Below are 27,546 nucleotides of genomic sequence, written 5' to 3'. Positions count from 1 at the left end.
CCAGACATCCCTAAGAAAAAACCCAGACATCCCTAAGAAAAAACCCAGACATCCCTAAGAAAATAAACCCAGACATCCCTAAGAAAACCCAGACATCCCTAAGAAAAAAATCCCTAAGAAAAAACCCAGACATCCCTAAGAAAAAAAACCCAGACATCCCTAAGAAATAAACCCAGACATCCCTAAGAAAAAAAACCCAGACATCCCTAAGAAAAAAAACCCAGAAACAAATCCCTAAGTAAAACCCAGACATCCCTAAGATAAAACCCAGACATCCCTAAGATAAAACCCAGACATCCCTAAGAATTAAACCCAGACATCCCTAAGTAAAAACCCAGACATCCCTATAAGAAAACCCAGACATCCCTAAGAAAAAACCCAGACATCCCTAAGGTGGGGTCGTTGGGGTTGTGTGGGTGCTGTATTGGTGACTTTGGGTTCTGGATAGGCATCAGCGTGGCTACAGCGTTTGGAAAGGGCGGAGGTTGGGCTTGAAACAATGCTGCGGGCTCTAATGGAACGCCCCGTGCTTTTGCGTAGCTTCATTTCGGTGTAGAATGATAGATTATGCTATCTATGTTGGATGGTATGAATGACTCCATAGGCAGCTTTAATGCAACCCCAAGAGCCATCATCCAACTCAAATAGCACCCATCAACACCAGTTGAGGTCCATCTAAAGTAGAATGACATTCTCCCTGACGTTAGTGTGACATTTGACTGAAATAGCACCACATCCTTGCTCCCTTCACTATGTAGCCGTAATTGAATAACAGCAACAGTTTAACGACTTGCCATTAGTACTCATGACATAGCGTTACTTACTAAAGCCTTTCATCTTGCCCTATTTTCACTAGCTTCATCCATCTAGCCTGATATCTGATTGTTCACCCCCCTTTTTTGACTCTTGACTCCTGAAATCCGTAACCCTATCTCATTCCCCATTCTGTTGTTCTCCACACCTCAATGCCACTTATTGATGTCTGTTTGGGCGAACTTTGATAATTATGGCTCAATAAAAGTAGTTGATACTTCCCTCAATTCTGGGGTGTATGATTGCTACTCAGAAATTGCTGGTTAAGCGACTTTTTGGGAGTGACACGTGTCAGCAGAGACGTGACTCACTTTCATTTGATTAAATAACCAACACAAATTAGTTACACTTGATGTTGTAGTTCAAAAATTGTTATATTCTGTATCTTTTGCATTTTTCACAATTTGGTGAGATGTCAGAAATCTGGCTACTCATTTTGTATATGTGGTGCGACTTTGAGTAGACATCAAAAAGGTTACTTTCAAAAACTGTGTCAAAAATCAGAAATTGATTAAATTGGGAAGATGAAATCTTCAGATGCGTCCTTCAAGTGCTGTCAACATCTCCTGTAAGTCTCATCGTCTAGCTTAAAGATCCCGTTAAGATGTGACGTTGGTGTAAAAGATAACTGTAATTCACATATTATCAATTGAAATTGCCTATGGTACTATGAAATAGCTCATTAATAGGCCTATTTACACCTTTTTAGCTCGTAAGGATACCTGAAGAGACTTCCCAAGCCATCTTTTAACGTTAATAACTGTCCTTGAGCTATAACGTCAGTAACTCTTAACCTATCGTCTACAATTTGAACTTTGGACAAACAGGGGGTGTACTTCAAACCTCTTTTTAAGAACAAGGTATGTTATATCCATTTGATATTGCATAACACGTATTTTTGTTTGCTTACTGCCCTTGAAGATGAGAATATTGAATGATGGATTCCAATTTGAAATCTCAATCTTTGGATCAAATAAATATAGCTTTTGGAGGAATTCAGTTTTGGAAATTGTTGAGTAAAAGACTTAGTATAATATTTGCAACGATGTGGGCTACTTCAATAGCTACAAGTGCAATAATGAATGGCGGGTACCCCCAATTCGGGCATTGTCAAAGCACCGCAGACAGAGCATACCAAGTATTTTTTTAAGCCCCCAAAGTAGTGTTATTAATGATAAGAAATAATTATAGTATCATTGCCATGTAAAGTTTATGACTTTTAATGATCAGCTACTAACTAGCGGCAGTCCTGAGACGCGTTTCCGCTTAAAGCCGAGAGATGTCTGCGTTTTTGAGGGAACTCTGAGCTGCAAAAAAACCTGCTTTTACAACGATTATTAGACATCATAAGAGCCGACAACAGAAGAGGAATTTCATGCTTTTTTTATAATAGCCAGTAGCTAAATGAGCAAACAAGATTTAGCTCGTGAAAACATGGGTAACTACCATACATTGTGAACCTCTAACGTCTCCTTCGCATCAAAATTGTAGTTTCAAACATGTCAAAAACTAGTTAAAGAAAATATAATATAGCAGGCATGAGCTTTTGTGGTACAAAGTATGCCTGAGTATCACTAATCGGTACATAACATCCAAAGTCTAGGGAGTTTGACGTCAATGTTGCAGCGTCATAGCATTCGCATTTAACACCATGGGAACCATATAAAAAATTATGATAAAAATCAAAATAGTGTTAAGTGTCTATGAATGAACATATTGAGCTATTCTGAGGTCCTTTTTGGCCTTTCGTAGCTTCAATATTGCACACTTGAGCCATTCGCATGGAAAGTAACATCACCTTCTCTTCGGAAAGCACCATCGAAGTCAAGATTCCTCAGCTGTTAATCAAAAGTGACAGTAAATGGCTTTCATACTGTAGTTGATAAGTTTATTGGACAAATTCGTACTATCATTTGTTAATCGGTCCCCTGATATCGGATATTCTATACTACCAAGCTCACATCCAAAGTACGAAATAATAAGAAGCTTGAAACAAGGAAGATCGAACAAAGGCAAATCTTTCAGAAATAATATCGCTCGTTGCCTGGAAGAGATAATTTATTGGTCCTTTTAATCACAATTCCACCTTAATCCATTGCCACGCCGAATAGGGAAATATCGTGAAACACCAAGTCATTGAGAACCCCAAAGTAGAAGTCTAATGAGACTCAAAAGCCTGCAATTAACAAAAGCTTTACGAGGCCTTTTGGGATATAAATACCGGACGAATTCCCTCCCTAACCATCATCAAACAAAGAAATCAATATGGCCGCTCAAACTACTCAGAACAAGAACAACGCTCCAAAGGACAACAACTTGAACAAGCACGCCGGTCGTGGTGCCGTTCCTTTCATGTGCACCATTGTCTAGATGAATATAAATTTATCTTTTTATCAGTTGTAGAATCTTCTATCTTTGCAACCCTTAGTTGGTAGATAACAAGTGCTTTAGATCAGCAGAATGCATTTCGGAAAGAATTCACGCTGACTGTAACTAAAAAAAAGCTCCATCATCAAATGTCGTAGTAGAAGATTTTCGCTTTTTTTCCTCTTTCTAATTCAATTTTCTAGTTTGAGGCCGTCTTTTGGCGCTGGCACACCCGTGCACCAAGATAACTGGACGCGGTCAAAAACAAGCTCCATAATCAAGACCTACTACTCCAGAAAAGACCAAATTTTCAAATGTTCCTGGTTTTCCAAAAATAGAGCTTATCTAGGCAATCAGAGCTCGAAAATCATGATGGTGTTAGTTGTTTGTCCATAGTACCTTTCCACATGGTGTGATTCACCCGTGAAATTGATATATTTCTGTTTGAAAGGTAACGAAAGGAATGCCGGAAGCCACATCAGGAATTATTCCATTCCACGCCTTTCATGCTTAAGTTAAGCTCATAATGTCTTGGGACTTGTCTTTCGAAAGTGGTTAGACGCTGTGGCACCGGGTTACAAGTCTTTGTTGATAAAAACAACAAATCTGAGGTGCATTAAACGAGCAGAAAGCAGCTATTGAAGGATCTTTCTAGTACGAAGAGAGCCAGGGGATGGCGATGAGGTCGTCCAACATGTGCGTGTGGCTCCATGAACATCCATTTTTGCTCGCATGATCTGGATGGTGAAAGTACTCCATAAACGGAGCCAGCATCACCAGAGGCATGGACGAGATACACGAGGCGTCTAGTTCAGGTCCAGAGAACACAATCCAAGCTATCTCTCAGGTACTGCCAGCCTTGGTGCTGACGAACAGCATGCCTCATGTGTCAATCTCAGATTTGCTCATATCTCTGTCTACAGAAAAAGCAGGGAGGGCGAAAGTGGTCTCAGTTGAAAGCTACTGACGTGCTGAATACTGGGGTATTTTTATTGGCAATTGTTTTGGCTGGCATATACTGCTGAAACTGAGATTTCCTTTTTGTTCTCATAATTGTCCATAACTCCGCCCACACGAAGCACAAAAAAGAGTTTATGAGATCATTTGAAAGAAAAATTCGATATTAATTTTGAGCAATCAATTTTAACAAAACACAACAAGGAGCCCAATTGCTGAAGCGCAAAAAAGTGGCACTCTGACGCTTATCGCCGAGGGATGCACCTGTCATTCCAGGAACAACGCTCCAAAGGACAACAACTTGAACAAGCACGCCGGTAGTGGTGCCGTTTCTTTCATGTGCACCATTGTCTAGATGAATAAAATTTATCTTTTTATCAGTTGTAGAATCATCTATCTTTACAAGTCGTAGTTGGTGGAAAATAGGAGCTCTAGAGATCAGCTGAATGCACTTCGGAAAGAATTCATGCTGACTGTAACTAAAAAAAGCTTCATCATTAAATGTCGTAGTAGAAAATTTTGGCTTTTTTTCATTTCTCTAATTTTCTATAGGCTTGGGCCGTCTTTTGGCGCTGGCACACCCGTGCACCAAGATTATTGGACGCGGTCAAAAACAACCAACTCAATCAAGACCTACTCCAGAAAAGATCAAATTTTCAAATGTTCCTGGTATTCCCAAAATAGGGCTTATCTAAGCAACCAAGACTTGAAAATTACGATGGTGTTATTTGTTTGTCCATAGCACCTTTCCACATGGTGTGATTCATCCGTGAAACCACAGGTAGAGGTGCCTGGAATGTTACGGTCTTTTGATAAACACAATCTAAAATTAGCCACTCGTAAAACAAAGCATTTCTTCCAAACGATAGTACACATAAAAGGCGTAGCACCACGTCCTGCCCATTTGTTCATGTTGTCCTTTGGAGCGTTGCTTTTAGGTTGAGGAGTCTTAGCAACCATAATGAAATAAGTTGTGATGAGGAATGCAGAGACGAAGACTGCCAGTATTTATAGCTTGAGTAGCTGTGAAATTTTATGTGAACGCATGTGTTATTAAGTCCATTCTGGGGTTTTCAATGATGCTTAGTTGCATGCCAGCAGCACTAATAACAACCCGAATCGACAAAACCAACTTTAAAAACTGAAAGGGGAACGACTATTTGCTATATGCTTCGGTGCGCATTCTCTACGTTGTGCTTTTATTTCACGTAAAGTGTAATGTAGCAACATGAGGCCTTTCATAGATTCAGGAACCACGATTACGGAAATGATGGTGTACAATGATGAAATACTCCCACTAGAGTGTGTTGGTAGCTTTTGAGTTTGTTTGGAATTCATTTCGATTTTTGATGGAGGCATTGTGTTCACAGTTTCTGTTTCTATCTCAAAATCTCAGGATATACACAAAATACAGACTTGAAAATTTGTTGAAGATTTCAATTGTGACTTTTTTCGTATGTCAAATTGAGTAATAACAGAAGGCCAAAAGCATCAAAAAACAATTCACTACCGCTGAATCATAATTAAGAAAAGAGGATTCAGGGGACCAGAACGAGCCGCACGCATAAAGTCGTAAATCCTGATCATACACATACTCTGTTAGCGAAGGCTCGAGTACATTTCAGAGATATGGCAAAAAAAAAGAGCTCTCCATATGTATGATAAAGTACTTTTTTGTACAGAGTACACAGCTAGTTTTTTGCTGTGAATGGGCGCTGATGGACCTGACCGCAGCTTCACGAAAGACGAAGCAGGATTCTACGTATTTGCGCTAGCACGGACTACTTCCTAAGCTATTCGAAAACTTGCAGAAAGGCAAAATCTCAGAGCTTTTTATTGTGAGGACAACACACTGCATCTACCAGGGCCCTTTCATTTGCGATGCGGCCTCTGCGAGAACTCAGAGTGGCCGAAGATTATGTTCCTTGGTGCAGAACAACACCCAGTATCGAAATTGTCCACAAAATGTGGAAATTCACCACTCTGGTTTTTTGGGGATGTTAGCTGATGCGACAATGATGGCTGCGAAAATACTGCTAGCGATGAGCTCAAATGATCTAAGTGGTGTCTTTGTCATTTTCTTTGCCTTATAAAGTTCATCAAAAGGCGCATCTCATGACTGTCTAAACTGTCAGGTTTGACAGAAAATGAGCCTCAGAAGAGAAAAGCGCAAATCTCGACTTTTCATACTACAATAACACTCTCCATCTTTAGTTTAAGCGGTTGAAGCGACGCACCCCACATGCGCCCAGAACACAGGACATGCTCAACAGTGATACGATTTTTGAATGCTTTTTGATCGGCTCTTATTATCCAGGACATGCTCATCAGTAATACGATTTTTGAATGCTTTTTGATCGGCTCTTATTATCTTCGGCTATTGTATAGAAATTATATATTAGGAGACCAGTACAGAGAATAACCACTCCACGCAGCATCTTTGTTGGGTGCATCGAGATGCACATTGGTGCTTATATGCAAGCCATGAATTAAGGTTTCTGCAAGAATCTTTTTTGTTTTTCACTTCTTGTTTTGACAACATTTTACGTGAAATGGCATCATGTTATGACTGCAGCTGAGACAACATTTTAGAAACCGTTTTACTGAGTATTGTGGTGATGGAATGCATACTGGCGAACGCGGGTATGCCAATTCGAAACCGACCTGTGACTCCAAGCGGGTTCTCATTGCGTATCTGTTTCGGCAAGAATACACAATCAAATTGGTAGCCTGCTTAACTGCTAAGTTGAAACGAAAAATACGTTGGTAAGTGAAATCTGCATTTACGTTGACCCTGACATCGTCAGATGTTGCTTCATGGCCTAACTATTTTTTAGGAATTTCATGCAAGCGAGCATCAGAAGATTAGAATTTGTGCTAGATGGCAAACAATCGAAGAGAGAACTCAGACGGATGAAAGCAAAATGTTAAGTTGAAAAACTGGTCAAACACTGAATCAAGCAATACAATTTGTAACTTACAGAAAATACTCTTTAAAAACGAAGCTCACAGAGAACCATGGAAATGACGCAACTTTGCGATAATATAATTAAGTCATCGAGCCATCAAGTGAGTCGAAAAAGAGTTTCCTTTGGCTAGCTATATAAAGTTCACTTTGTTGGCGGTCTTACTGTAAAGCTCGATTACTACCCACCTATGTATTTGATTTTCTTCTACATTTTTGGACTTGCATTGTCTCAGGTATTGCCGGGCTGTAATTTCAAAAATACCCGTTCTAGTGGTTTTGGTACCACTTTTTACAACTACACTCTCGGCTCTTTGGACGCATGGGAGCCATCATTCTTTGATGGTGATTACGCCAAAGGCGGCGCTTTTGCTTACATTGATGATCTCGATGTTATGAGCTTTGCGGATAAGCCACTGGATCTCGAGATTCAAGATACATTCGGTGTTGTCATGCATCGATCCAACTTCACGCTCCAAATAGATGGATATTTCTTGGCCCCCGAAACAGGTGAATACACATTTTCAATTGGAACTAACAGCGGCATTGATTTCAAATTTGGTTCGAACGGAAAATGTTGCGACGACCCAAAGGCAAGTGTTAACAATGACATGAGAGTAACGATTTTGAATGATCCCGATCAAAAGACATTGACACAGAGGATCGTCAAAGTTAATTTGCAAAAGGGTTTGTATTATCCTTTCTTGCTTGTTTGGTTTACCAACAGAGGGGCGTTCGTGATTGAAGTTGAAGCGAAGTACCCTTCAGGAAATCGGTTGAGAGTTCCAGACCATTTATACAAGGTTACGAAAAGATCTAACGAAGCTGATTGTCCTGTTCCATCAATCTCCTCAACCACAGTAGTTGGTCCAGTCACTACGCCTGCAACAACCACATCAACATGGGATTTTACCCCTATAGAGATTGTGACCATCCCATCGTCTCATACATTATTCACGAGATCCACATTCACCACGTCGTCGACCGCTTCAGATGGATCGGTGGAAACCGATTCTGGTGTTGTCATTGTCACTGGCTCTGATGGTAAATTCACCACCGAGACTACCATGTTCCCACACTTGACTAGATCCACATTCACCACGTCGTCGATTGGAACTGACGGATCGATGGAAACCGATTCTGGTGTTGTGATTGTGACTGGCTCTGATGGTACATTTGAAACAACGACCACCATGTTCCCACACTTGACTAGATCCACATTCACCACGTCATCGACTGCTTCAGACGGATCGATGGAAACCGATTCTGGTGTTGTCATTGTCACTGGCTCTGATGGTAAATTCACCACCGAGACTACCATGTTCCCACACTTGACTAGATCCACATTCACGACCACTTCGACTGCTTCAGACGGATCGATGGAAACCGATTCTGGTGTTGTCATTGTCACTGGTTCTGATGGTACATTTGAAACAACGACCACCATGTTCCCACACTTGACTAGATCCACATTCACCACGTCGTCGACCGCTTCAGATGGATCGGTGGAAACCGATTCTGGTGTTGTCATTGTCACTGGCTCTGATGGTACATTCACCACCGAGACTACCATGTTCCCACACTTGACTAGATCCACATTCACCACGTCGTCGATTGGAACTGACGGATCGATGGAAACCGATTCTGGTGTTGTGATTGTGACTGGCTCTGATGGTACATTTGAAACAACGACCACCATGTTCCCACACTTGACGAGATCCACATTCACGACCACTTCGACTGCTTCAGACGGATCGATGGAAACCGATTCTGGTGTTGTCATTGTCACTGGTTCTGATGGTACATTTGAAACAACGACCACCATGTTCCCACACTTGACTAGATCCACATTCACGACCACTTCGACTGCTTCAGACGGATCGGTGGAAACCGATTCTGGTGTTGTCATTGTGACTGGCTCTGATGGTACATTCACCACCGAGACTACCATGTTCCCACACTTGACGAGATCCACATTCACCACGTCGTCGACCGCTTCAGATGGATCGGTGGAAACCGATTCTGGTGTTGTGATTGTGACTGGCTCTGATGGTACATTTGAAACAACGACCACCATGTTCCCACACTTGACTAGATCCACATTCACCACGTCATCGACCGCTTCAGATGGATCGGTGGAAACCGATTCTGGTGTTGTCATTGTCACTGGTTCTGATGGTACATTTGAAACAACAACTACCATGTTCCCACACTTGACTAGATCCACATTCACCACGTCGTCGACCGCTTCAGATGGATCGGTGGAAACCGATTCTGGTGTTGTCATTGTCACTGGTTCTGATGGTACATTTGAAACAACGACCACCATGTTCCCACACTTGACTAGATCCACATTCACGACCACTTCGACTGCTTCAGATGGATCGGTGGAAACCGATTCTGGTGTTGTCATTGTGACTGGCTCTGATGGTACATTCACCACCGAGACTACCATGTTCCCACACTTGACGAGATCCACATTCACCACGTCGTCGACCGCTTCAGACGGATCGGTGGAAACCGATTCTGGTGTTGTCATTGTCACTGGTTCTGATGGTACATTTGAAACAACGACCACCATGTTCCCACACTTGACTAGATCCACATTCACGACCACTTCGACTGCTTCAGACGGATCGATGGAAACCGATTCTGGTGTTGTCATTGTCACTGGTTCTGATGGTACATTTGAAACAACGACCACCATGTTCCCACACTTGACTAGATCCACATTCACGACCACTTCGACTGCTTCAGACGGATCGGTGGAAACCGATTCTGGTGTTGTCATTGTGACTGGCTCTGATGGTACATTCACCACCGAGACTACCATGTTCCCACACTTGACGAGATCCACATTCACCACGTCGTCGACCGCTTCAGATGGATCGGTGGAAACCGATTCTGGTGTTGTCATTGTCACTGGCTCTGATGGTAAATTCACCACCGAGACTACCATGTTCCCACACTTGACTAGATCCACATTCACGACCACTTCGACTGCTTCAGACGGATCGATGGAAACCGATTCTGGTGTTGTCATTGTCACTGGTTCTGATGGTACATTTGAAACAACAACTACCATGTTCCCACACTTGACTAGATCCACATTCACCACGTCGTCGACCGCTTCAGATGGATCGGTGGAAACCGATTCTGGTGTTGTCATTGTGACTGGCTCTGATGGTACATTCACCACCGAGACTACCATGTTCCCACACTTGACTGGATCCACATTCACCACGTCGTCGACCGCTTCAAACGGATCGGCTAGCATGTTCCCACACTTGACGAGATCCACATTCACGACCACTTCGACCGCTTCAGACGGATCGGTGGAAACCGATTCTGGTGTTGTCATTGTCACTGGTTCTGATGGTACATTTGAAACAACGACCACCATGTTCCCACACTTGACTAGATCCACATTCACGACCACTTCGACTGCTTCAGATGGATCGGTGGAAACCGATTCTGGTGTTGTCATTGTGACAGGCTCTGATGGTACATTCACCACCGAGACTACCATGTTCCCACACTTGACAATACCTGTATCATCAGCTTTTAGTGGGTTAACAACAATATCTCTGAAGACATTATCGTCATGGCATTACACCAATTCAAGCATCAACCATCCAGCATTCACATCTAGCAGGTCATCACTCTCTAGTCAGACGGAACAAACCAGCCAACTTGATCCACATGAAACGAGTTCCCTCTCAAGTGACCCAAACTTCGAGCCTAAAGTTTCGGAACTGTCCTCAGATATAATCCTTGCTAAATCGACAATTGCGTTGACAACAATGTCCACAGGAGCTAGTTCCCTCTCAAGTGACCCAAACTTCGAGCCTAAAGTTTCGGAACTGTCCTCAGATATAATCCTTGCTAAATCGACAATTGCGTTGACAACAATGTCCACAGGAGCTAGTTCCCTCTCAAGTGACCCAAACTTCGAGCCTAAAGTTTCGGAACTGTCCTCAGATATAATCCTTGCTAAATCGACAATTGAGTTGACAACGATGTCCACAGGAGCTTCTCATTTGCCGTCATGGACAGCTCAACATGATATCGCCCTCTCTACCTCCACTGCACTGACAACGGGATCTCCCAGTCATGGAAATCCAGATCATGTGCTGGTAGAAACAGCTTTTATCACCGCTGGCAAGGATGGCGGACTTTTATCATCTACAACATCCATTGACACTGCAGCTCGGCAGCCTTCCGGTGTTGCTGATGAGCCATTGATCTCCTCCGTTGATAATCAGTCAAATAGGATCGCCTCCACGCTTGACACTGTGTATCAGTCCGAAACGAGTCAGGGTGAGAAGGTCTCAACCACCAACAAGCCCAATGGCGATATCGCTCAACCTTCACCCACAAATGAGGGAGAGAATCCAAACGGTTCTGAGATTCCACAGGGAAGCAAGTCTGATTCCCGTTCATCATTTACCGATCACGATTTTGTAACTGCAGCTCCAAAATATCCGGCTGAAACGCAAGAAAGCGTTAGCTTTAGTTCAAGTTCTGTGCAACCAAAAGTGTTCGTTTCAACTTACGATGATTTTGGAGTAAGAAACGGTGTGAGTGCCTTTTTGAGTTTCGTTGCCCTTTTTGTGCTGGCAATACTCATTTAATTTTCCCAAGAGTCCCTTTTTGTATTTTTATAGAATAATGACATGTGTTTGAAAAAGAAGCTTCTTTGGCCGTGTATTGCGAGTTGTTTTGCGATTCTTAGACGCGCTTACAGTTCTCAGTGAGCGGTTCTCGCTAAACCCTAAATCGAGTTATCTCAATATTTTAGTCAACAATCCCTCCTGAATTCGACTGTTCAAACCCTATTTAAATTTTACATAGAGAAAAAAAAAATCTTATCAGCTTCCAGACTAGCTCCGCTTGACCACACCTGTGAACTGAGTCGTCCCCCTGTGTCGCCACTAGGCCCTAGCCTGCCATCGCGAGGATAGTGAATGTTCATGTCATCGACCCGTCGAATATATACGTCCCTTAGCTTCTTTGAGCTGAGCTCGCAGAAGTGGAGCAAGTCCGGCAGAATCTCGACTATCACGTAGCCTTTGGAGGTACGTGCGATTTTTAAAAACCAATTTAAGCGTTGAAGGTTGCGAGAAGAGGTGTCGAGCGGAGCTAGCATGGCATTGAGCTCCATGGGCTCGTTGCCTTGCAACTCTTTCCACCACCATTTAGTGATTTCGCAGTTTGAGTATATGTGTTGAATGAGCTTTCTTTCTTCAACTTGAATAAGGCAAAGGTGACATTGCATGGGTCTGGCACTATCTTCCGGAACATGTAACGGAACATACGATCCAAAATTGAATAGGTGCAAGGCCGTCAAATCTTTATATCCCAACCTTTCATGTTTGTATAATTTGCGCCAGAAGGTGGACCACCGTGAAAGGCTTTGAGCTTCCGGACAGATATCTTTTTTTGCCTTTTGGATTTTCTCGTGCATTTGTAATTTTACTTGACTTTATTATTTGACTACTTTTTGTACTAAATTCAAAGTTTAAATTGTGGGTACATATTGTGTAGACGCAGTGCGAATTTGAGAAAGCAGCATAAATACATAATTTGACTGATTCATCAAAAATCAGATCTTGATAAATAAAGACCAAAGTGCTAATCTGCCAACATCTTCTTCCATAATGAAGTTCGTGTACAAGTTTCAAACTCGACAGACCTGGATTTTTATGGGTATTAGATTAGACTGAAGCGACCATGCAGCTAGAGACCAAAAAACATCCAAATGTGTTTGTTTCTATAGAGTTTAATTTTGTTCCTAAGATGAGCGTAAACGCATGAGGCTTGACAATTTTTCATCGATTGACCATTTCAAACATATTTGCATTACTTTAGAAAACCTAGCTTCAATTAAGGTCCGATCACGTTGGTATGTAAACCAGCTTTAGCGTTCAAATGATCATCTTCATCTTAAATTTCGTAAACTGCATTGGGCCCTACAGCTCCAAGAGCTCACCCGATGTGATGCTTGTTTCTGTGGATGTCTCCACATCGAATACACTCAGTATATAGTTTGTAGCATTTTCCCTTGAACCATAAATATCAACAAGCTCGTCATTTCCGAGGCTTCTCAAATTCTTCCACTCATCACCGACGATATTCAGCCATGTACTTGCAAAGGTATTGTTCTCATAGTAAGCATCAGAAACGACGTAAGTGCCTGTGGAATTAACGACTAGATAGCTATATGACCACGTATCATTGTTAATTGGGTCAGCCCAGAGTTTATAGGATGCAATAGCTTCAAGTGAATGCTCAAATGAAAGCGACATAAATAAATGTAAAAAGTGATTTGCAGTTATTGAGACTGCGGTGGGGGTATTTATAATGTGGCTTAACATGTTGCAGGACGTGCCGCATGCGGCTCCTAGCAATCTACCCCTCGAAAACCCCGGTTCACTTGCAAAATCGATAACACAATAGTTAAAGAAAGCGGTACCAGAATAGAATTTTTCTAATTTGAAGAGTTTACACCCTTTTTTCAGCTTCTAGGCTCCAAGATAGAACACGACCAACAAGGTTGCAAAATATGGTAATTGTAACCCCTTTTTCTCGTCTTATCTCGGGCATTTTGTCACTAGTGGCCGCAGTTTCAAGTAAGCAAATTGTCGTATTTTTCAGAGCCTCAAGTGGTATTTACAGATTCGACGGCTACAAGCAAGCACGATTCGAAACAATATTTGGGTATCAAACTCATAGATGAAGCGGTTTTCCGAACTACCTGTCAAGACTTTATTTAATAGCTTAATTCGAGACTTACACTGCTACAACTTTATTCTGTTATGTTTTTAATCTAGTCTTTACCTCTAATAACAAAACAAGACGTCAATTGCAGGGGGGCGCAAACAACACACAGTCTTGACTTCGCACGTTATCGACAAAGATAAGAGATTAGCCGATCGCAAACCTGAGAAAGTAACTCCTACAGGACTTGAATGGAATCTTTCATGCTTTTGCCTTTTCCTTTATCAAGAAGATTTCCTCAATGCTTTTCAATTGGTGCTGGTGGTCCAAGGCTGAGCCTTCAAAGCAATGTCATGCCGAGGTGCATGATGCGTTTTGACACATGCATAGTATCTTTTTCCGGGGGCTTGCTTGCGGCTCACCTCTATCTTTGAACGAAGTGTTTTTTTGACAGACTTTATTGAAGGGCGGCCTAAAAATAGAGAAGACCTATCAGCTCAGCCATACAGATAAATACTTATAAAAGAATTCCCCTAACGTCGATGACACCAGCAAAACTCGAGCTTTATATGTGAAAATGCTGAAATTATTCATTGTGCTTGATAATACTTTTTGCGACAAAAGCTATACTTTGCTAGATTTTCAATCGTCGGATCCCTCCAAATTGAAAGAAATCGATACGCCTTAAATCGTTTGGACATTCTATTACTCAATAGAAGGACTACAAAGTCGACTGATGCTATGCTTGATTTCACCCCTAACGCTCGTGCTGGAAAGTTGGCGGTGATAATGGCTCGTAGTTTCCATTGTACAAGTTGTCGTTAGGCGGTAGCCTGTTGTGGATGCTCCTCAAGTCCAAATGCTGCCGACCGAGTTCTGATATCTTTGTCACGCCCAAGAGTTTCATGTCCAAAATCATTTCAGACCTCAACAAGTCGATGGCTTTTCTAACACCCTCCTCCCCATAACAAGAGTTGGCATAAAGGAAAACCCTACCCAAACCCACACCCTTGGCCCCCAATGCCAAACACTTGATAATGTCAGACCCACGTCTGACTCCACCATCCACAAAAATGTCAATCTTGCCGTCCAAGCCCTTTTCCTTAAGAACAGGCACGGCATCTGCCAAAACCTCCACTGGAGCACGGCTATAGTCCAACTGGCGACCTCCATGGTTGGAAATCACCACCGCCTTCACTCCCTTTTCTGCAGCTAAAACGACATCTTCAACACTCTGTACTCCCTTGACCGCCACAGGAATGTTGGTCCACGAGGAAATCTTTTCCACGTCTTTCCACGTCACAGAGGTATCTTTACCGTAGGAAACGGCAGACTTGAGCTCTTGAGCTCCCGAGGAGTCGTCCAGCAAGTCGGAATTTGCCTCGATCTGAGCACGTAACCTCATATCCTTTTCTCTACGCCCAAGTTCCGGGGTGTCAACGGTGACAAAAATACCCTTGAGGCCAAGTTCGTCGCACTCTGACACCAACAGTTTCGAGTTGGACTCGCCTTCATGGTACACCTGAAACCACTGGGGTTGATTTTTCTCTGCAACGCCCACAATGTCCGCTAGGGGATACGACGAGTAGTTCGAGATCATCTGAATAACGCCTTCTTTTCCACAGCCCTTTGCAATGGAGCACTCGCCATCTGGATGGCCCAATTTGCCTTGTGCCGTGGCTGAAGAGTAGAAAGGCACCGAGGCAGGCAGACCCATCAAGGTGGTTGACAAGTCCACGTTGCTGACATCCACAAGCACACGTGGCTTGAAGAATATCCTGGAAAATGCATTGTGGTTTTCTCTGAGTGTGACTTCGTCGTCGGCGGCACTCGAGTAGTAGTACCATGCAGATGGCGGAAGGATTTTCTTAGCAATGTACTCGAAATCGCTGACACGGAAGATTTCCGAGATTGGCGGCATGTTTTCGATATACTCCTGCCTCAATTCGCTGCCGCCCACTTCGGTGATATCCTTCTCCGGCTCCAATTCGCCAATCAAAGGACCCAAGCACTCCTCGGGAGTCAAGTACTTGTCCACGAAGTTGGGAGCATGGTACTTGTTGAAGATGGTGGAGGCGTTCTTTCCCGCGTAACTAAGGATGATGTTGGCTCCTCCAGGGTGTCTGGACAAGAAACCTGTCAAGTCGTAGACTTTACCGTTGATGGCTACCCACACGCTTTCTGCAGAGGTGTGTTTTTGCAATTCCTCGACGGTGATGCCTGGGGCCTCCAAAGCCAGAGCAACAGGAATTGAGTACCAGGAAAGTGCAGCAGCAGAAAGCAAAAGTGCTGAAATTGTGGGAATTTTCCATCTGGGCTTCACTGTGGCAGCTGCCGTTCGACTAGAGACGAGTCTTCGGGCATTGAAGCCCCTTGTGACTTTCCGGGAACAAAAGGGAACTCTTCTGAACATGAGCTTTTCTTTCTTTTTCGCCAGGACCTCAGCTTATATGCTGCTGGGGCCTCTTTTTCAGATATGTCAAAATCTACCGCAATGCGGAAGCGGGGCCGAATCACCGCGCTCTTATATCTAATGGTGGGGCATGGCGCGTTAATGTGGAGGACCGAGAGAGCGGTATCCGTGGATATTGGGGGTTTGTGGAGTCAATGGAAGCTGGGTTTTTTGAAAATAGAAAATCATCAAATATTGGGCTTTTCTGGTTGGAAAGAACTTGAATTCCCTAATACCGAGACTTGCTGGGTCTGTTTGTGCAAGGTCGGCTAAAGTTTAGTGCGTGGCTGCGACAATGTGGTTCGCGGGGTTGAATTCACATCATGACGTAACCCACCTCTCGAGAGAATCGATTCTGGTTTTGCAATAATTCATAAAAAATAAATGGCAATGAAGGCTTATAGCAAATTGATGAAGAAATCATTGAGCTGGTCATGATTTTGCTGATAGTTTTCAAACCGTAGTGTGGAGAGGCCGCATTCCCCACAATGCAGCGGCGGAACATCTTTCCTCCGACATCAAGATATAAGAACGTCAGAAAATGAAAAGCTCACCCACCACCAATAAACATGTCCTCTTTCCCCAAAATCAAATCCGTGAAAACCTACCTCTTGGAAGGCAAGGGTATCGGCGGCGACTACCACAATGTCGCCAATGGCCACTGGCTTATTGATAGCGACATCTCCAACCCCATGTCCAAGTACCCAGAATACCGTAAATCCAGAGTTTCCTGGGGTATCAACGTTTTGGGCTCTTTCTGTGTGGAAATCGAGGCCACAGATGGAACCAAGGGTTTTGCCACCGGTTTCGGAGGTCCTCCAGCTTGTTGGTTGGTGAAGTCTCATTTCTTAAGATTCTTGCAAGATGCCGACCCAAGAGACTACAACTTGCTTTGGGACAAGATGTTCCGTGCCTCAATGTTCTACGGACGTAAGGGCTTGCCGATCGCCGTGATTTCCGTCATCGACTTGGCGATTTGGGATCTTTTGGGCAAGATTCGTAACGAGCCCGTCTACAAAATGATTGGAGGAGCCACCAGAGAAAGACTTGATTTCTACTGCACGGGATGTGACCCTGTGGCAGCCAAGAAGATGGGATTCTGGGGTGGAAAAGTCGCTCTTCCTTTCGGTCCAGACGAGGGACATGTGGGATTGAAGAAGAATGTGGAGTTTTTGAGGAAGCACAGAGAAGCCGTTGGACCAAATTTCCCTCTCATGGTCGACTGTTACATGTCCTTGACTGTGCCTTATGCCATTGAGTTGGCCACTGCCACCGAGGACTTGAACATCAACTGGTTTGAGGAGGTTTTGCACCCCGATGACTTCGATGGCTTTGAATTGTTGAAGAGAGCTCATCCAAGAGTCAAGTGGACCACAGGAGAGCACGAATACACACGTTACGGGTTCCGCAAGTTGATCGAAGGAAGAAACCTCGATATTTTGCAGCCGGACGTGATGTGGGTCGGTGGTATGACCGAGTTATTGAAGGTGGCTAACCAGGCCGCTGCTTACGATATTCCTGTGGTTCCCCATGCGTCTGGTCCGTATTCCTACCACTTTGTCGTCTCGCAACAAAACACACCTTTCCAAGAGTACCTTGCCAACTCTCCAGATTCAAAGAGCGTGTTGCCTGTGTTTGGTAACTTGTTCATTGACGAGCCCGTTCCAACAAAGGGTTTCTTGAATGTGTCTGACTTTGACAAGCCTGGGTTTGGGTTGACTTTGAACCCAGAAGTGCAATTGCTTGACGCCGAGTACATTTTGCTGCCTTCTCCAGAAAGACCTTTGAAAATCGAGGCCAATGGGCACTCCAATGGAAAGGTCAATGGTCACTAGAAAGCTTATCGAGCTGACGTCTGAGACGGATAAGAACCCGCTTGTTACATTTCACGGTTGATAGTCAAATAAACTGAATCGAATAGTAAAGGTACGTTGTAGGATGTCTGGGTATTTCTATGACAGGTATAGGTCTGTGAACGGGTTAGCTGGTACACCATGGAGCTCATTAATTGGAATTTGGAACCACTGGAAGAAGTTCGAAAAGTCTGTTTGGTTGTGGGGAGAAATCGATATTCCGTCCTTCTTATTTTGCTCAATCTTCTTGGACAAGATTACGTCGAGACTGTAGGCATTGAAACGCATATCGGAAAGGAGACGAGAGCTCTCAGGATGGAGAGAAAGAAGAGATTCTCCATCTTTCCCATCCACTTTCAAAGAGGGGTCTATCGTGAACACACTCTGTCCGTTGGCTCTGTACTCGGACTCTTCTTTCTTGAGCAAGTCGATGATCTCCTTGTACTTTGCTGAGCTCCTCCATTGCGAGCCTATATGAGAAAGCGCCTGAAGAAGTTGGTCCAAATCCGTGCAAAAGTCTTCTTCTGATCGAATAGCATTGACAAGTAGTAATCGTGCAGCAACCCAGATCGCAAAGCCGTAGTATGGTCCACAAATTGCCCAGGGGTCGTTTTTGGTGTAGGCAGATGAGATCGGGATTTTCATGGAGTAGGCTGCTATATTGTGGGCCGACTCGAGGCACTTGGATCTGGCCATACTGGAAAAAAGGATATAGTCTGAGTCGAAGTTCTGGTAGCCGACGGAGGAGTGGAGTCTGATGATCGTCATGTGGTAGATGGAGAAAAGTAAACTGTCTTTCACCGTGAGCTCCTTTTCAAAAGCAAACTGCCGTGTCTCCAAAAACGTCTGGTAGGTTTCAGGCAACTGGCTTTTCCAAAGCAGGATCTCGGCGCTTAGCTCTGAAAACTTCATCTGCCAAGCCAATACCTGCTTAACGTCGCCGATGTCGAATGGTTTCCGAAGAAATGTGTGTATTTTGCCCAACTTGGCGACGATTTCCACCAAATAAGCAGCCGAGTCGTGATTTTCATTGAGTTGCGGCGTCGGCGAATCGTTCAATTTGCGACCGGTCTCCCATCGCATCAGTCTGGTCCACATGTCGTCACGTAGAGGAAGCTGCCGCTCGATTTCGTCTTCGTCGATTTTGCAAGGAAACGAGTTTGAAACGCTGGATAGCCTGTCCAAGAGGAAAATCTCCCAGAACAAGTTTCGCTCGCACTCTTCCTCAAACAGCGTCACTGTTTTCCGTAGCGAGGAAATGCTCTGTGGGGTGATGATCCTTGGTTTTTTAGGAGTAGGTCCGTCTATCAGGGCCTCTGGGGAACCAACACGTTTTTCGTCATCTTTGTGCTCTTTCGTGAGGCCCAAATGGATAACAGCAGCTGAAATCAACGCAATGTAGCTCCACGTAAGCGGATCGTTGGATCTTCCGAACAGATCGAAGGTTAAAAGCGCCATTGCCTGGAGATGCTCGATCAGCGTGATGGAGATGCATTTTTCGAGAATCGTGGAGCGGCAGTGGGTCTGGAAAGTGTCAAACTGGTGCTGTGAGAGCCGGTGTTTCATGAAAGGAATACCAACCAACACGATTCCAAGCAAATGGGGCAGGATTTCGGCACCACTGGGGTCGTTGGAGAGCAGAATGGCGTATTCTTCTATGAGCCGGGGCCTTAGCGACGGGTGGATCACACGGAACCCTGGGTAGATGTTGACGTGGAAGATATCGACCAACTCTGTGAATACAGATACTGACGGGACGACCTTAGATGGAGCTTCTGTGGTGCCATTTCCGTTTTGTTTCGGGTTTTCAGTTTCGCCATTTTGCAGCAAGCCAGACGCGTTATTCTCGTGTCCGTTCATCCATGTTTCTGGCTCAATCTGGCGATCGGCTGGATGGTCCAACGTGGGCTGGTTTTCCAACATTTGCAGCACCTTGGACTCCAAGGACCGGACGGTGGCAAAAATCGCCTGTAATTCCAGGCTCACCGAATCGCTTCTCAGCGTAATGGAGTCTTCAATATTGCCGAGTTTCTCCAACATGGAAGCTCCATATCCAGAAGGAAGCCCTGGTTTCTGGAGCGTCTGGTACTCGCAAATAAGGTCTTTTTTCGTGCAATAGCCACACTTGGGAACGGCCCTGTCACATTTTTTCTTTTTTGTTTTGCACTCCGTGCATGCTTTGGAGGTCCTGCTTGTGGTTGGATCTTCAGCCATAAGAACGAGTAGTGAAAAATGTGGGGTGCGATTGTTGAGAATGCGGGTGTCCAGGTATTTATGGGTGAGTTGGGATTTTTATGAGATGAGGTAATTTTGGGGGAGTGGAAATTGAAAGATTTGTGGATCTTTTAAAGTAGGAGGTCTTTATTTGGCTTTTGAAGGTTACAAGTTGAATTGTGCTGCGGAAGTTGCGGAACTTCAATTGCCCGAAGCCAGAGTGACTAATTGGTAGTTTGTAAAGTGGTCGGCAAGCATGATCCGTACGAGTCAGAAGGTAAAGAGTTGTCGTATTTATGATTTATCACTGGACACGGTACCTTGACGAGAAGGAGCTTTTTAAATCTACCGTAGAAAATTCTTACTTCTGAACATTCGACTCACATCATTTTTGATCGGACTTCGCTGTGGACGGCATTCTTCTATTGGCTGATTGTATCAGCCTCTTCTTCCATATTTTTCACTTTTTAATTCTTGAACTTCATGCTGCTTTCCTCTGAAGACGGTGTGTCTCAAAAGACTGATCCTACTTTGGAACAATTGCCTAGATGAGAATTGTGAATCTGTACATGTTGATTCATACGGAATCGATGAAACATTATAACAAGAAAATAGTGATACTCTTGAAATTATATAGATTTCAGGGACCTGGAGTACAGATTAGATCATGCCTCCATCACCTTCAGACTTTACACGCCAAGGTGTACTTTCCAGATCCGTGCTCCTCGGAGCTTCCATCAGGCAATTCGATAACCGCCGTGGTGTTAGGCGGAACAGTCACTTCCAACGTGAACTCATCCCCAGAAACCACCCATTTTGAGGAAACCAACCCAAACGGAGACTCATGCTCAACATGGCACTTCTTCAAGTTTCTGCCTGGATGTGGACAAACCTTGAACTTCTTGTAGCCAGGTTCGACAATTTCCAAACCGCCAATGATTTCGTGCATCGTGCTGGCAACGGCACCCAAAGCGTAATGGTTAAAAGACGTCATTTCGCCAGGATTGATGGTTCCATCGGGCATCATCGAGTTCCATCTTTCCCAGATCGTTGTAGCTCCCATGCTGACAGGATAAAGCCACGATGGGCATTCTTTGGCGAGAAGCATGGCAAAGGCTTCTTCGTAGTGTCCTGTGGAGAACAAGGCTGGCAAAATGAAGGGTGTTCCAGCAAAACCGGTTCCGATGGTGTAGTTGGCTTTTTTGACGAGTTCCGAAAGACGGTTGCCGGCAAATTTGACCTGCTTTTCGGTATCGTAGAGCCCAAAACAAATGGCAAGCGAATAGGCGGTTTCCGAATCACTCAGCAATTGGCCGTTTTCCCGGGAGTACTCGCTGAGCCAATCTTTCTTACACTGGCTAGCCATTTTTTGGTACTTGGAGACATTTTCTGGACAGACCTTCTCACTTATGGTCACCATGCTGGCCAAAACGTGGTAGAAAAACGCATTGGCCACGAGGTAATTGTCTGTATTTCCGTCAGCAGGTCTTTCTGGAGGAGCAGCAGGGTCCAACCAGTCTCCCAACTGCAAAAAGACGTTGGTTCTGTCCCACAACATCTGATCCTTCAATCTGGGAAGACACTCGATCCATGTCTCCATGCTCTCGTACTGCTGCCTTAATAAAGCAGTGCTGTTGGTGGCCTTGTACAACGAAAAGGGCAAAATAACGGCACAGTCCTGCCAGATAGCACTGATCTGGTTTTCCCAAAAATGACCCAAATGCTTCACAACGTCCGGAACAACCACAGCAGGTGCATGAGGCCAAGGACCTGAGGTTCTGATTTGCTGCTCGCTCCACAAATCCTTCAAAAAGCTGTCCAACATCGAGGAACAGTCCAAAAGAAAAGCAGCCGTTTTTCCAAACACGGCAATATCGCCAGTCCATCCCATTCTCTCGTCACGCTGTGGACAGTCTGTAGGAAGCGTGATGAAGTTTCCCCTGGTACTTCTGATCACGTTGCTGTGCAATTGGTTCAACAAGGCGTTGTCACACTCAAAAGAGCCGATCTGCTTGGCGTTGGTTGAAATAACCACGGCCTCGAGCTTCTCCAAATCAAGCACATTTTCAGGATCCTCCACCTCGCAGTATCTGAATCCATGAAAGGTAAAATGTGGCTGGTACAGCTCTCCGTTTTCGTCGCCTTTGAAGGTGTATTCGTCTGTGCACTTGGCGGTTCTCAAAGGCCTGGTTCCCAATTCACCGTGCTCCATGACCTCAGCAAACCTCAAGGTAACCTTGTACCCTCTTTTAGCTTTGATGTTCGTGAAGCGGGGCACTCCAACGATGTTTTCGCCAAAATCAAGCACCGTTTTCCCTTTTGGCGTGGGTGGAAGAACCCTGGCAGTAATTCTTCTCTGAACAGTTACGTGGGGTACGACTGGGGCTCTATTTTGGCAGTATCAAAGTCCACCACGTCCACACCGGCCCAGCCGGCTATAGAAGCATCCGAGGACCAGCCAGGAATCTCTTTAGCAGCATCGTACGTTTCTCCGTCGTACAAGCTAGCAGCAACAATGGGTCCATACGATGCGTTCCAGGAATCGTCTGAACACACCGTTTCTGTAGAATTATCCTCGTAGGTGACCTCCACAAACAAGCTGATGGCCCTTTTTTCGCCGTAAATGTTCACGGCACCTCCGTCAAAACCAAACTGGCCCAGATACCACCCTGCACCGACCCTGGCACCAATCACGTTTGAGCCAGATTTCACCAAATCTGTGACATCGTAAAACTGGTGCAACAAGCGCTTTTCGTAGGTGGTCCAGCCGGGGTTGAGAAAATCGTCCGCAACCTTCTTTCCGTTGAGCTCGAGGTTGTAGATTCCCAAGCCTGTGCTGAAGACCTTGGCTGATTTGACCTTTTTCGAAATGGAGAAGCATTTGCGGAACAACGTCTCCGGAGCGGTTTTTCCGTCTTCACGGGGCTGGTTCTCCATGGCAATAAACTTAGCAGGCCATTGCTCCTGATGAGACAAAACTCCAACCTGACCATGAACTGGTTCACTCCATTCTGAAAAATCTCCATCCTGACCTTGGACTCTGACGCTGAGATCGAAAGAGGCTCTGGACTTCAACGGTTCGCCGGGCCACGTGACGAAGAGGTTGTTATTGGAGCTGACGGCGGGAAACTCCTTCCATTGGGTTTCGTTTCCTGAGCGTATCTTGATTTGATAAGAAGCCTGCTGCCACTTTTCCTCTGATCCAGAAAACTTCCAGGAGATGGAAGGCGTGGCGTTGTTGATGGTGCCTTCAAGAGGCCCCGGTTTGGTGAAATTGAAAGAAATGTGTTCGACTTTCATTGTCTGTGTTTTGGGCTCATTTTGCTGAATTCATTGGGTATTTATGAGGTGAAAAATACGTCGGCACAACATTGTTCCGCTGTGGAGAATCGCGCGTTCTCGGTTTTGTGGCATTATGCGAGATCCGATTCAGCATTCTCGGACTTCTAGGCCGAATGTCCGAGTCCATGTCGTGGGGTCTTTAAATTTTCAAAAACCAATTCAAATGTCTCTGGTTTGTAGTACTTCTCTTGCTCCTCCACAAACAATGTACGTCACTTCGTATGAACAATGCTGCGATGCAGAAAGCGAGGCAGTGGGGTACATATCGGTACATCAAAGCATAAATTTTCGTAATTACAGTATCAAACTATATCGCGTTTCTCCTCAGTCACAAACTCTTTTTTGGCCTCCTCGACGTGCTCTGTTTCTCCCTTGGTTTGCTCCAAAATAACCTGTTTTCCTTCAGCGGAAACCGAGGTGGTGTAGGAAGGCCACTTTCTGTAGGGCACCTTGGCCATGAACATCTCGTCAATCTCTTCGTAGGACCTTCCAGAGGCCTCGGGCATGAAGAAAAAGAAAAGAATCACCGAAATGAAGCAGCAGCCAGCGAAGATAAAGTTGATTGCAGAACCCATGTTGGCCTGATCGGCATTGAACATGTATGGAAGAACAAAAGACCACATGGTATTGACGGAGTTGGAAGAAGCAACACCAACGGCAACGGTTTTGGCACGCAACCTGGATGTAGGGATCTCTGTGGCAAATACGTAAGCAATTGGACCAATTCCCGAATTGTAGAAGAAATTGTACATTGTCAAGAAGGCCGAGGAAGCAAGAAGAAGTTGCTGACTGTTTCTGTTCAAACCCAAAGAGGCAATCAAAAGGTTCAAGACCGCAAGAGCCACCATTCCGTAAAGAAGAATGAATCTTCTGCCAAAACGATCCACCATGAAAAGCGACAAGAGCGTTCCCGTGACAGAAAGAGCCTGGGCTCCACAACTGATCTGGAAGGATTCACGAGTCGTTATTCCGGCATTCTGGAAGTAGTATGTTTGGTAAGACATCACATAAGGCAAACCACTGAGAGGCTGCATCAAGAACGGAGCAATGGCAATGATCGTTCTCTTGATGTTCTTTTTGTTGAACACCTCAAACCAAGAACCGGACTGCGACAATTCCTTAGCTTCATCGACAGTAGCACGGATCACAGCAAGCTGAGACTCGGCCGAGCCGTCAGGGTGAAATTTTCTCAAGCAGCGAAGGGCTTTTTCGTCGTTGCCTTTCAAAACGTGGTGGTAAGGTGACTCTGGAAGAAAAAACAAAAGTATCGAAGAAGTGACAGAGAAAAACCACTGGGAGCAGAAAACGGCACGGTAAGCCCAGCGGTCGTCTCTCGGAGAAGTGAATAATGCAACAAGCATGCAAATGAACGGGCCGACACAGAATGCAAGATTCAATGTGGTTGTGCAAATTCCTCTCAAAGCCAAAGGAGTCAACTCAGCGACATAGGATGCACCTATGGTTTGAATAACACCCAAAAGAAAAGCATTGAGAAACTTCCCAACAAAAAAGACCTGGATGGTGGTTGCAGCAAACTCCACACCCACAAACGCAATAGTGCCAATGACACCCACGGTCATAATCCATTTTCTGCCAACATAGTCCACTATAGTGGTGGACATGAAAGAACCGAACACCAAGGCAGCAGTAGCACCTCCGGTAATGGCCGACTGCCACAGCGCATCCAAAACATACTGAGTTTCGCCATCACTGACATAAGCGTATCCAAAGTCTTTTCTGAAAGCCGGAATCGAAACAATGATACCCGAAGCCTGGTTCTCATATCCCACCGTGATAAGCGACCACACCAAGATCAAGATGTATATGCATGCTTGCGGGTATGCCTTCACCGCCTGCCATTTGGTAAGGCGATGGTCCAAGTCCTGCTGGGCAAGAGCAACTTGTTTGTTGTCGTTGAGATTATCATCATCGCGCAATTCGCTGAATTCGTCTTCGGCGATGGTTTTTGTGTTGTCGTCGGACGCCATTATCGATGATCTTCGGAGAGCCAGTTGTGCAGATTTATACTTGGGCCAATAGTTGGAGCTTCATCGCTGATGGTTTCCGGGTCTGGGGTTCGGAGAATCTTTTCTGCGCCGTTATGGGGTATTGAGTGGGGCTCATCGGGCAACCCCCGCCTTTTATAGTGAAGCTGACGCCTTACCCGAGATGTTCCTGGACAGACGCTGCATGGCCTGCAGCCAAGAGGGTGACATATACGAGCTTCGGAATGCGTTTCCATTGATTTAGGGTAATCTGGGGTACGATTAGTGGAGTTTTTGGAAATAGGGCTTTCACGGAACTGGATCTCGTAATTTTATTCATTTTGTGGAGATGGCACATTGGGGGTCTAAGTTGGAAACATACACACAATGCCGAAGATCTGAGTCGCGTCAGCCATGCATAAACACATTGATGCTTCGTATTTTCCGAGGCGATGCCAAGGTAGAGACAAGAACACTTTATGGGGTTATTTTGATCGGATAAGATTGTGATTGGATTTTGTTGATTTTCTTGTTGCTGGCAAAATTGAAGATTGAGGTTGACGGAACCTAAAAGAGGCTCTAAAGCGATTGAAGCGATGATTATGTCGGTGATGTCAATCTGCGTGTTTCAGATGGAGGAGCTTCCAAGATCTCCTCTTCAAGATCTCCTCTTCAAGATCTCCTTTAGATGCCTTTGAGTAAAAAAATAAAAAAGAAAAAAAGGAAATTCTAGTCGGTTTGATGGACTGGCGCCTCATCGCTTCATCAAAGGTGCGATCGTCATGCACGGCTCAAGCAGTGGCTCATGTGGGGTGCATGGCAGCGCTACATCAATGTTCCGACACCCAAAACTTATAATTTTGCACCCAAATCCACTTCACCAGCCACCTTAACCAATGATCCAAAGAGGTATCTACACCCCCGTGCCCACCTTCTTCAAAAAAGACCTCAAAACCATCGACTTCGAGACCCAGGCTCAACATGCCCAGTTTTTGAAAAATAACGGCATATCAGGCCTCATTGTCATGGGCTCTACAGGTGAGCTTGGCCACTTGACAAGACAAGAACGAGCCCTGGTGGTGGCCCATCTCCACAAAAGCGTTCCTGACTTCCCCATCTTGGGAGGAGTCAGCCAGCACTGTGTTGAGGAGGCTGTTTCAGAAATTCTGTCTTTGAAACAAGCCGGTGCATCCCATGCTTTGGTGTTGCCTAGTTCCTACTTTGGACCTTCGTTGAAGCAACAGGGTCTTATTGACTGGTACACCGAGGTGGCTGACCGTTCAGAATTGCCTATTCTCGTTTACATTTACCCTGGAGTCACAAACAATGTCGTGGTTGAGCCTTCTACAGTGGTGACTCTTTCAAAGCACCCAAATATAGTAGGAACCAAGATTTCTCATGGCGATGTTGCCCACCACGCCACAATTGGATTGGACCCCTCAGTCAAGGCTGCAGATTTCACCTGTCTCACCGGTTTGGGCCAGATTTTGCTTCCTGCTCTTACAGTTGGTTTTGACGGTACAGTGGATGCTTTGAGTGGTGCTTTTCCACAGCTCTACGTGAACATCTTGAAAGCCTACGATCTGGGCGACCTTGCCACTGCACAGAAATTGCAGTGGATAGCCACACGTGGCGAGGAGCTCGTGGTCCGTTTTGGTGTTGTTGGAATCAAAAGAGCCATTCAACAAGCCACTGGTTTTGGCGAGACGTACTTGGGTAGAGCTCCACTCAACCAGGATGTGGTTGGATGGGAACAGTATGCGGAGAATTTCACGGGATGCGCCGAGGCCGAAAAAGCCCTTTGAGTTATTGAAAATATACGAATTTCATCAATTGGTAGATATAGCTTGTAACCGTCGGGGTGGTAATGTTCCGCTC

The 27,546-nt window shown here is 44.9% G+C and overlaps 7 protein-coding genes across 7 annotated transcripts; 3 read left to right on the top strand and 4 right to left on the bottom strand. All coding sequences in view use genetic code 12, as the record gives it.

The window, feature by feature from the left end:
- Positions 1-7,293: 7,293 nt before the first annotated feature.
- On the top strand, positions 7,294-11,736 carry CXQ87_001536 (uncharacterized protein; the record flags this gene model as incomplete). The annotated part of the gene is made up of 1 exon (XM_025480072.1): positions 7,294-11,736. The coding sequence occupies one exon, from the start codon at positions 7,294-7,296 to the stop codon at positions 11,734-11,736; it is 4,443 nt and encodes a 1,480-aa protein (XP_025339545.1).
- A 1,338-nt stretch (positions 11,737-13,074) lies between these two features.
- On the bottom strand, positions 13,075-13,410 carry CXQ87_001535 (uncharacterized protein; the record flags this gene model as incomplete). Its single annotated transcript, XM_025480071.1, has 1 exon — positions 13,075-13,410. One exon carries the CDS (start codon positions 13,408-13,410, stop codon positions 13,075-13,077), a length of 336 nt encoding a protein of 111 aa, XP_025339544.1.
- A 1,169-nt stretch (positions 13,411-14,579) lies between these two features.
- Positions 14,580-16,235, bottom strand: CXQ87_001534 (FMN-dependent alpha-hydroxy acid dehydrogenase; the record flags this gene model as incomplete). Its single annotated transcript, XM_025480070.1, has 1 exon — positions 14,580-16,235. One exon carries the CDS (start codon positions 16,233-16,235, stop codon positions 14,580-14,582), a length of 1,656 nt encoding a protein of 551 aa, XP_025339543.1.
- A 608-nt stretch (positions 16,236-16,843) lies between these two features.
- Positions 16,844-18,109, top strand: CXQ87_001533 (L-rhamnonate dehydratase; the record flags this gene model as incomplete). Its single annotated transcript, XM_025480069.1, has 1 exon — positions 16,844-18,109. One exon carries the CDS (start codon positions 16,844-16,846, stop codon positions 18,107-18,109), a length of 1,266 nt encoding a protein of 421 aa, XP_025339542.1.
- Positions 18,110-18,226: 117 nt separating this feature from the next.
- CXQ87_001532 (uncharacterized protein) lies at positions 18,227-23,641 on the bottom strand (the record flags this gene model as incomplete). The annotated part of the gene is made up of 3 exons (XM_025480068.1): positions 18,227-20,251; positions 21,030-22,695; positions 22,719-23,641. The coding sequence occupies 3 exons, from the start codon at positions 23,639-23,641 to the stop codon at positions 18,227-18,229; spliced, it is 4,614 nt and encodes a 1,537-aa protein (XP_025339541.1).
- Positions 23,642-23,985: 344 nt separating this feature from the next.
- CXQ87_001531 (uncharacterized protein) lies at positions 23,986-25,671 on the bottom strand (the record flags this gene model as incomplete). Its single annotated transcript, XM_025480067.1, has 1 exon — positions 23,986-25,671. One exon carries the CDS (start codon positions 25,669-25,671, stop codon positions 23,986-23,988), a length of 1,686 nt encoding a protein of 561 aa, XP_025339540.1.
- Positions 25,672-26,564: 893 nt separating this feature from the next.
- Positions 26,565-27,473, top strand: CXQ87_001530 (dihydrodipicolinate synthase family protein; the record flags this gene model as incomplete). Its single annotated transcript, XM_025480066.1, has 1 exon — positions 26,565-27,473. The coding sequence occupies one exon, from the start codon at positions 26,565-26,567 to the stop codon at positions 27,471-27,473; it is 909 nt and encodes a 302-aa protein (XP_025339539.1).
- Positions 27,474-27,546: the final 73 nt, after the last annotated feature.

Source organism: Candidozyma duobushaemuli (assembly GCF_002926085.2).
Source record: "Candidozyma duobushaemuli strain B09383 chromosome Unknown A_B09383, whole genome shotgun sequence".
Lineage (NCBI taxonomy): Eukaryota > Fungi > Ascomycota > Pichiomycetes > Serinales > Metschnikowiaceae > Candidozyma > Candidozyma duobushaemuli.
This window is presented reverse-complemented; position numbering and strand designations above follow the sequence as displayed.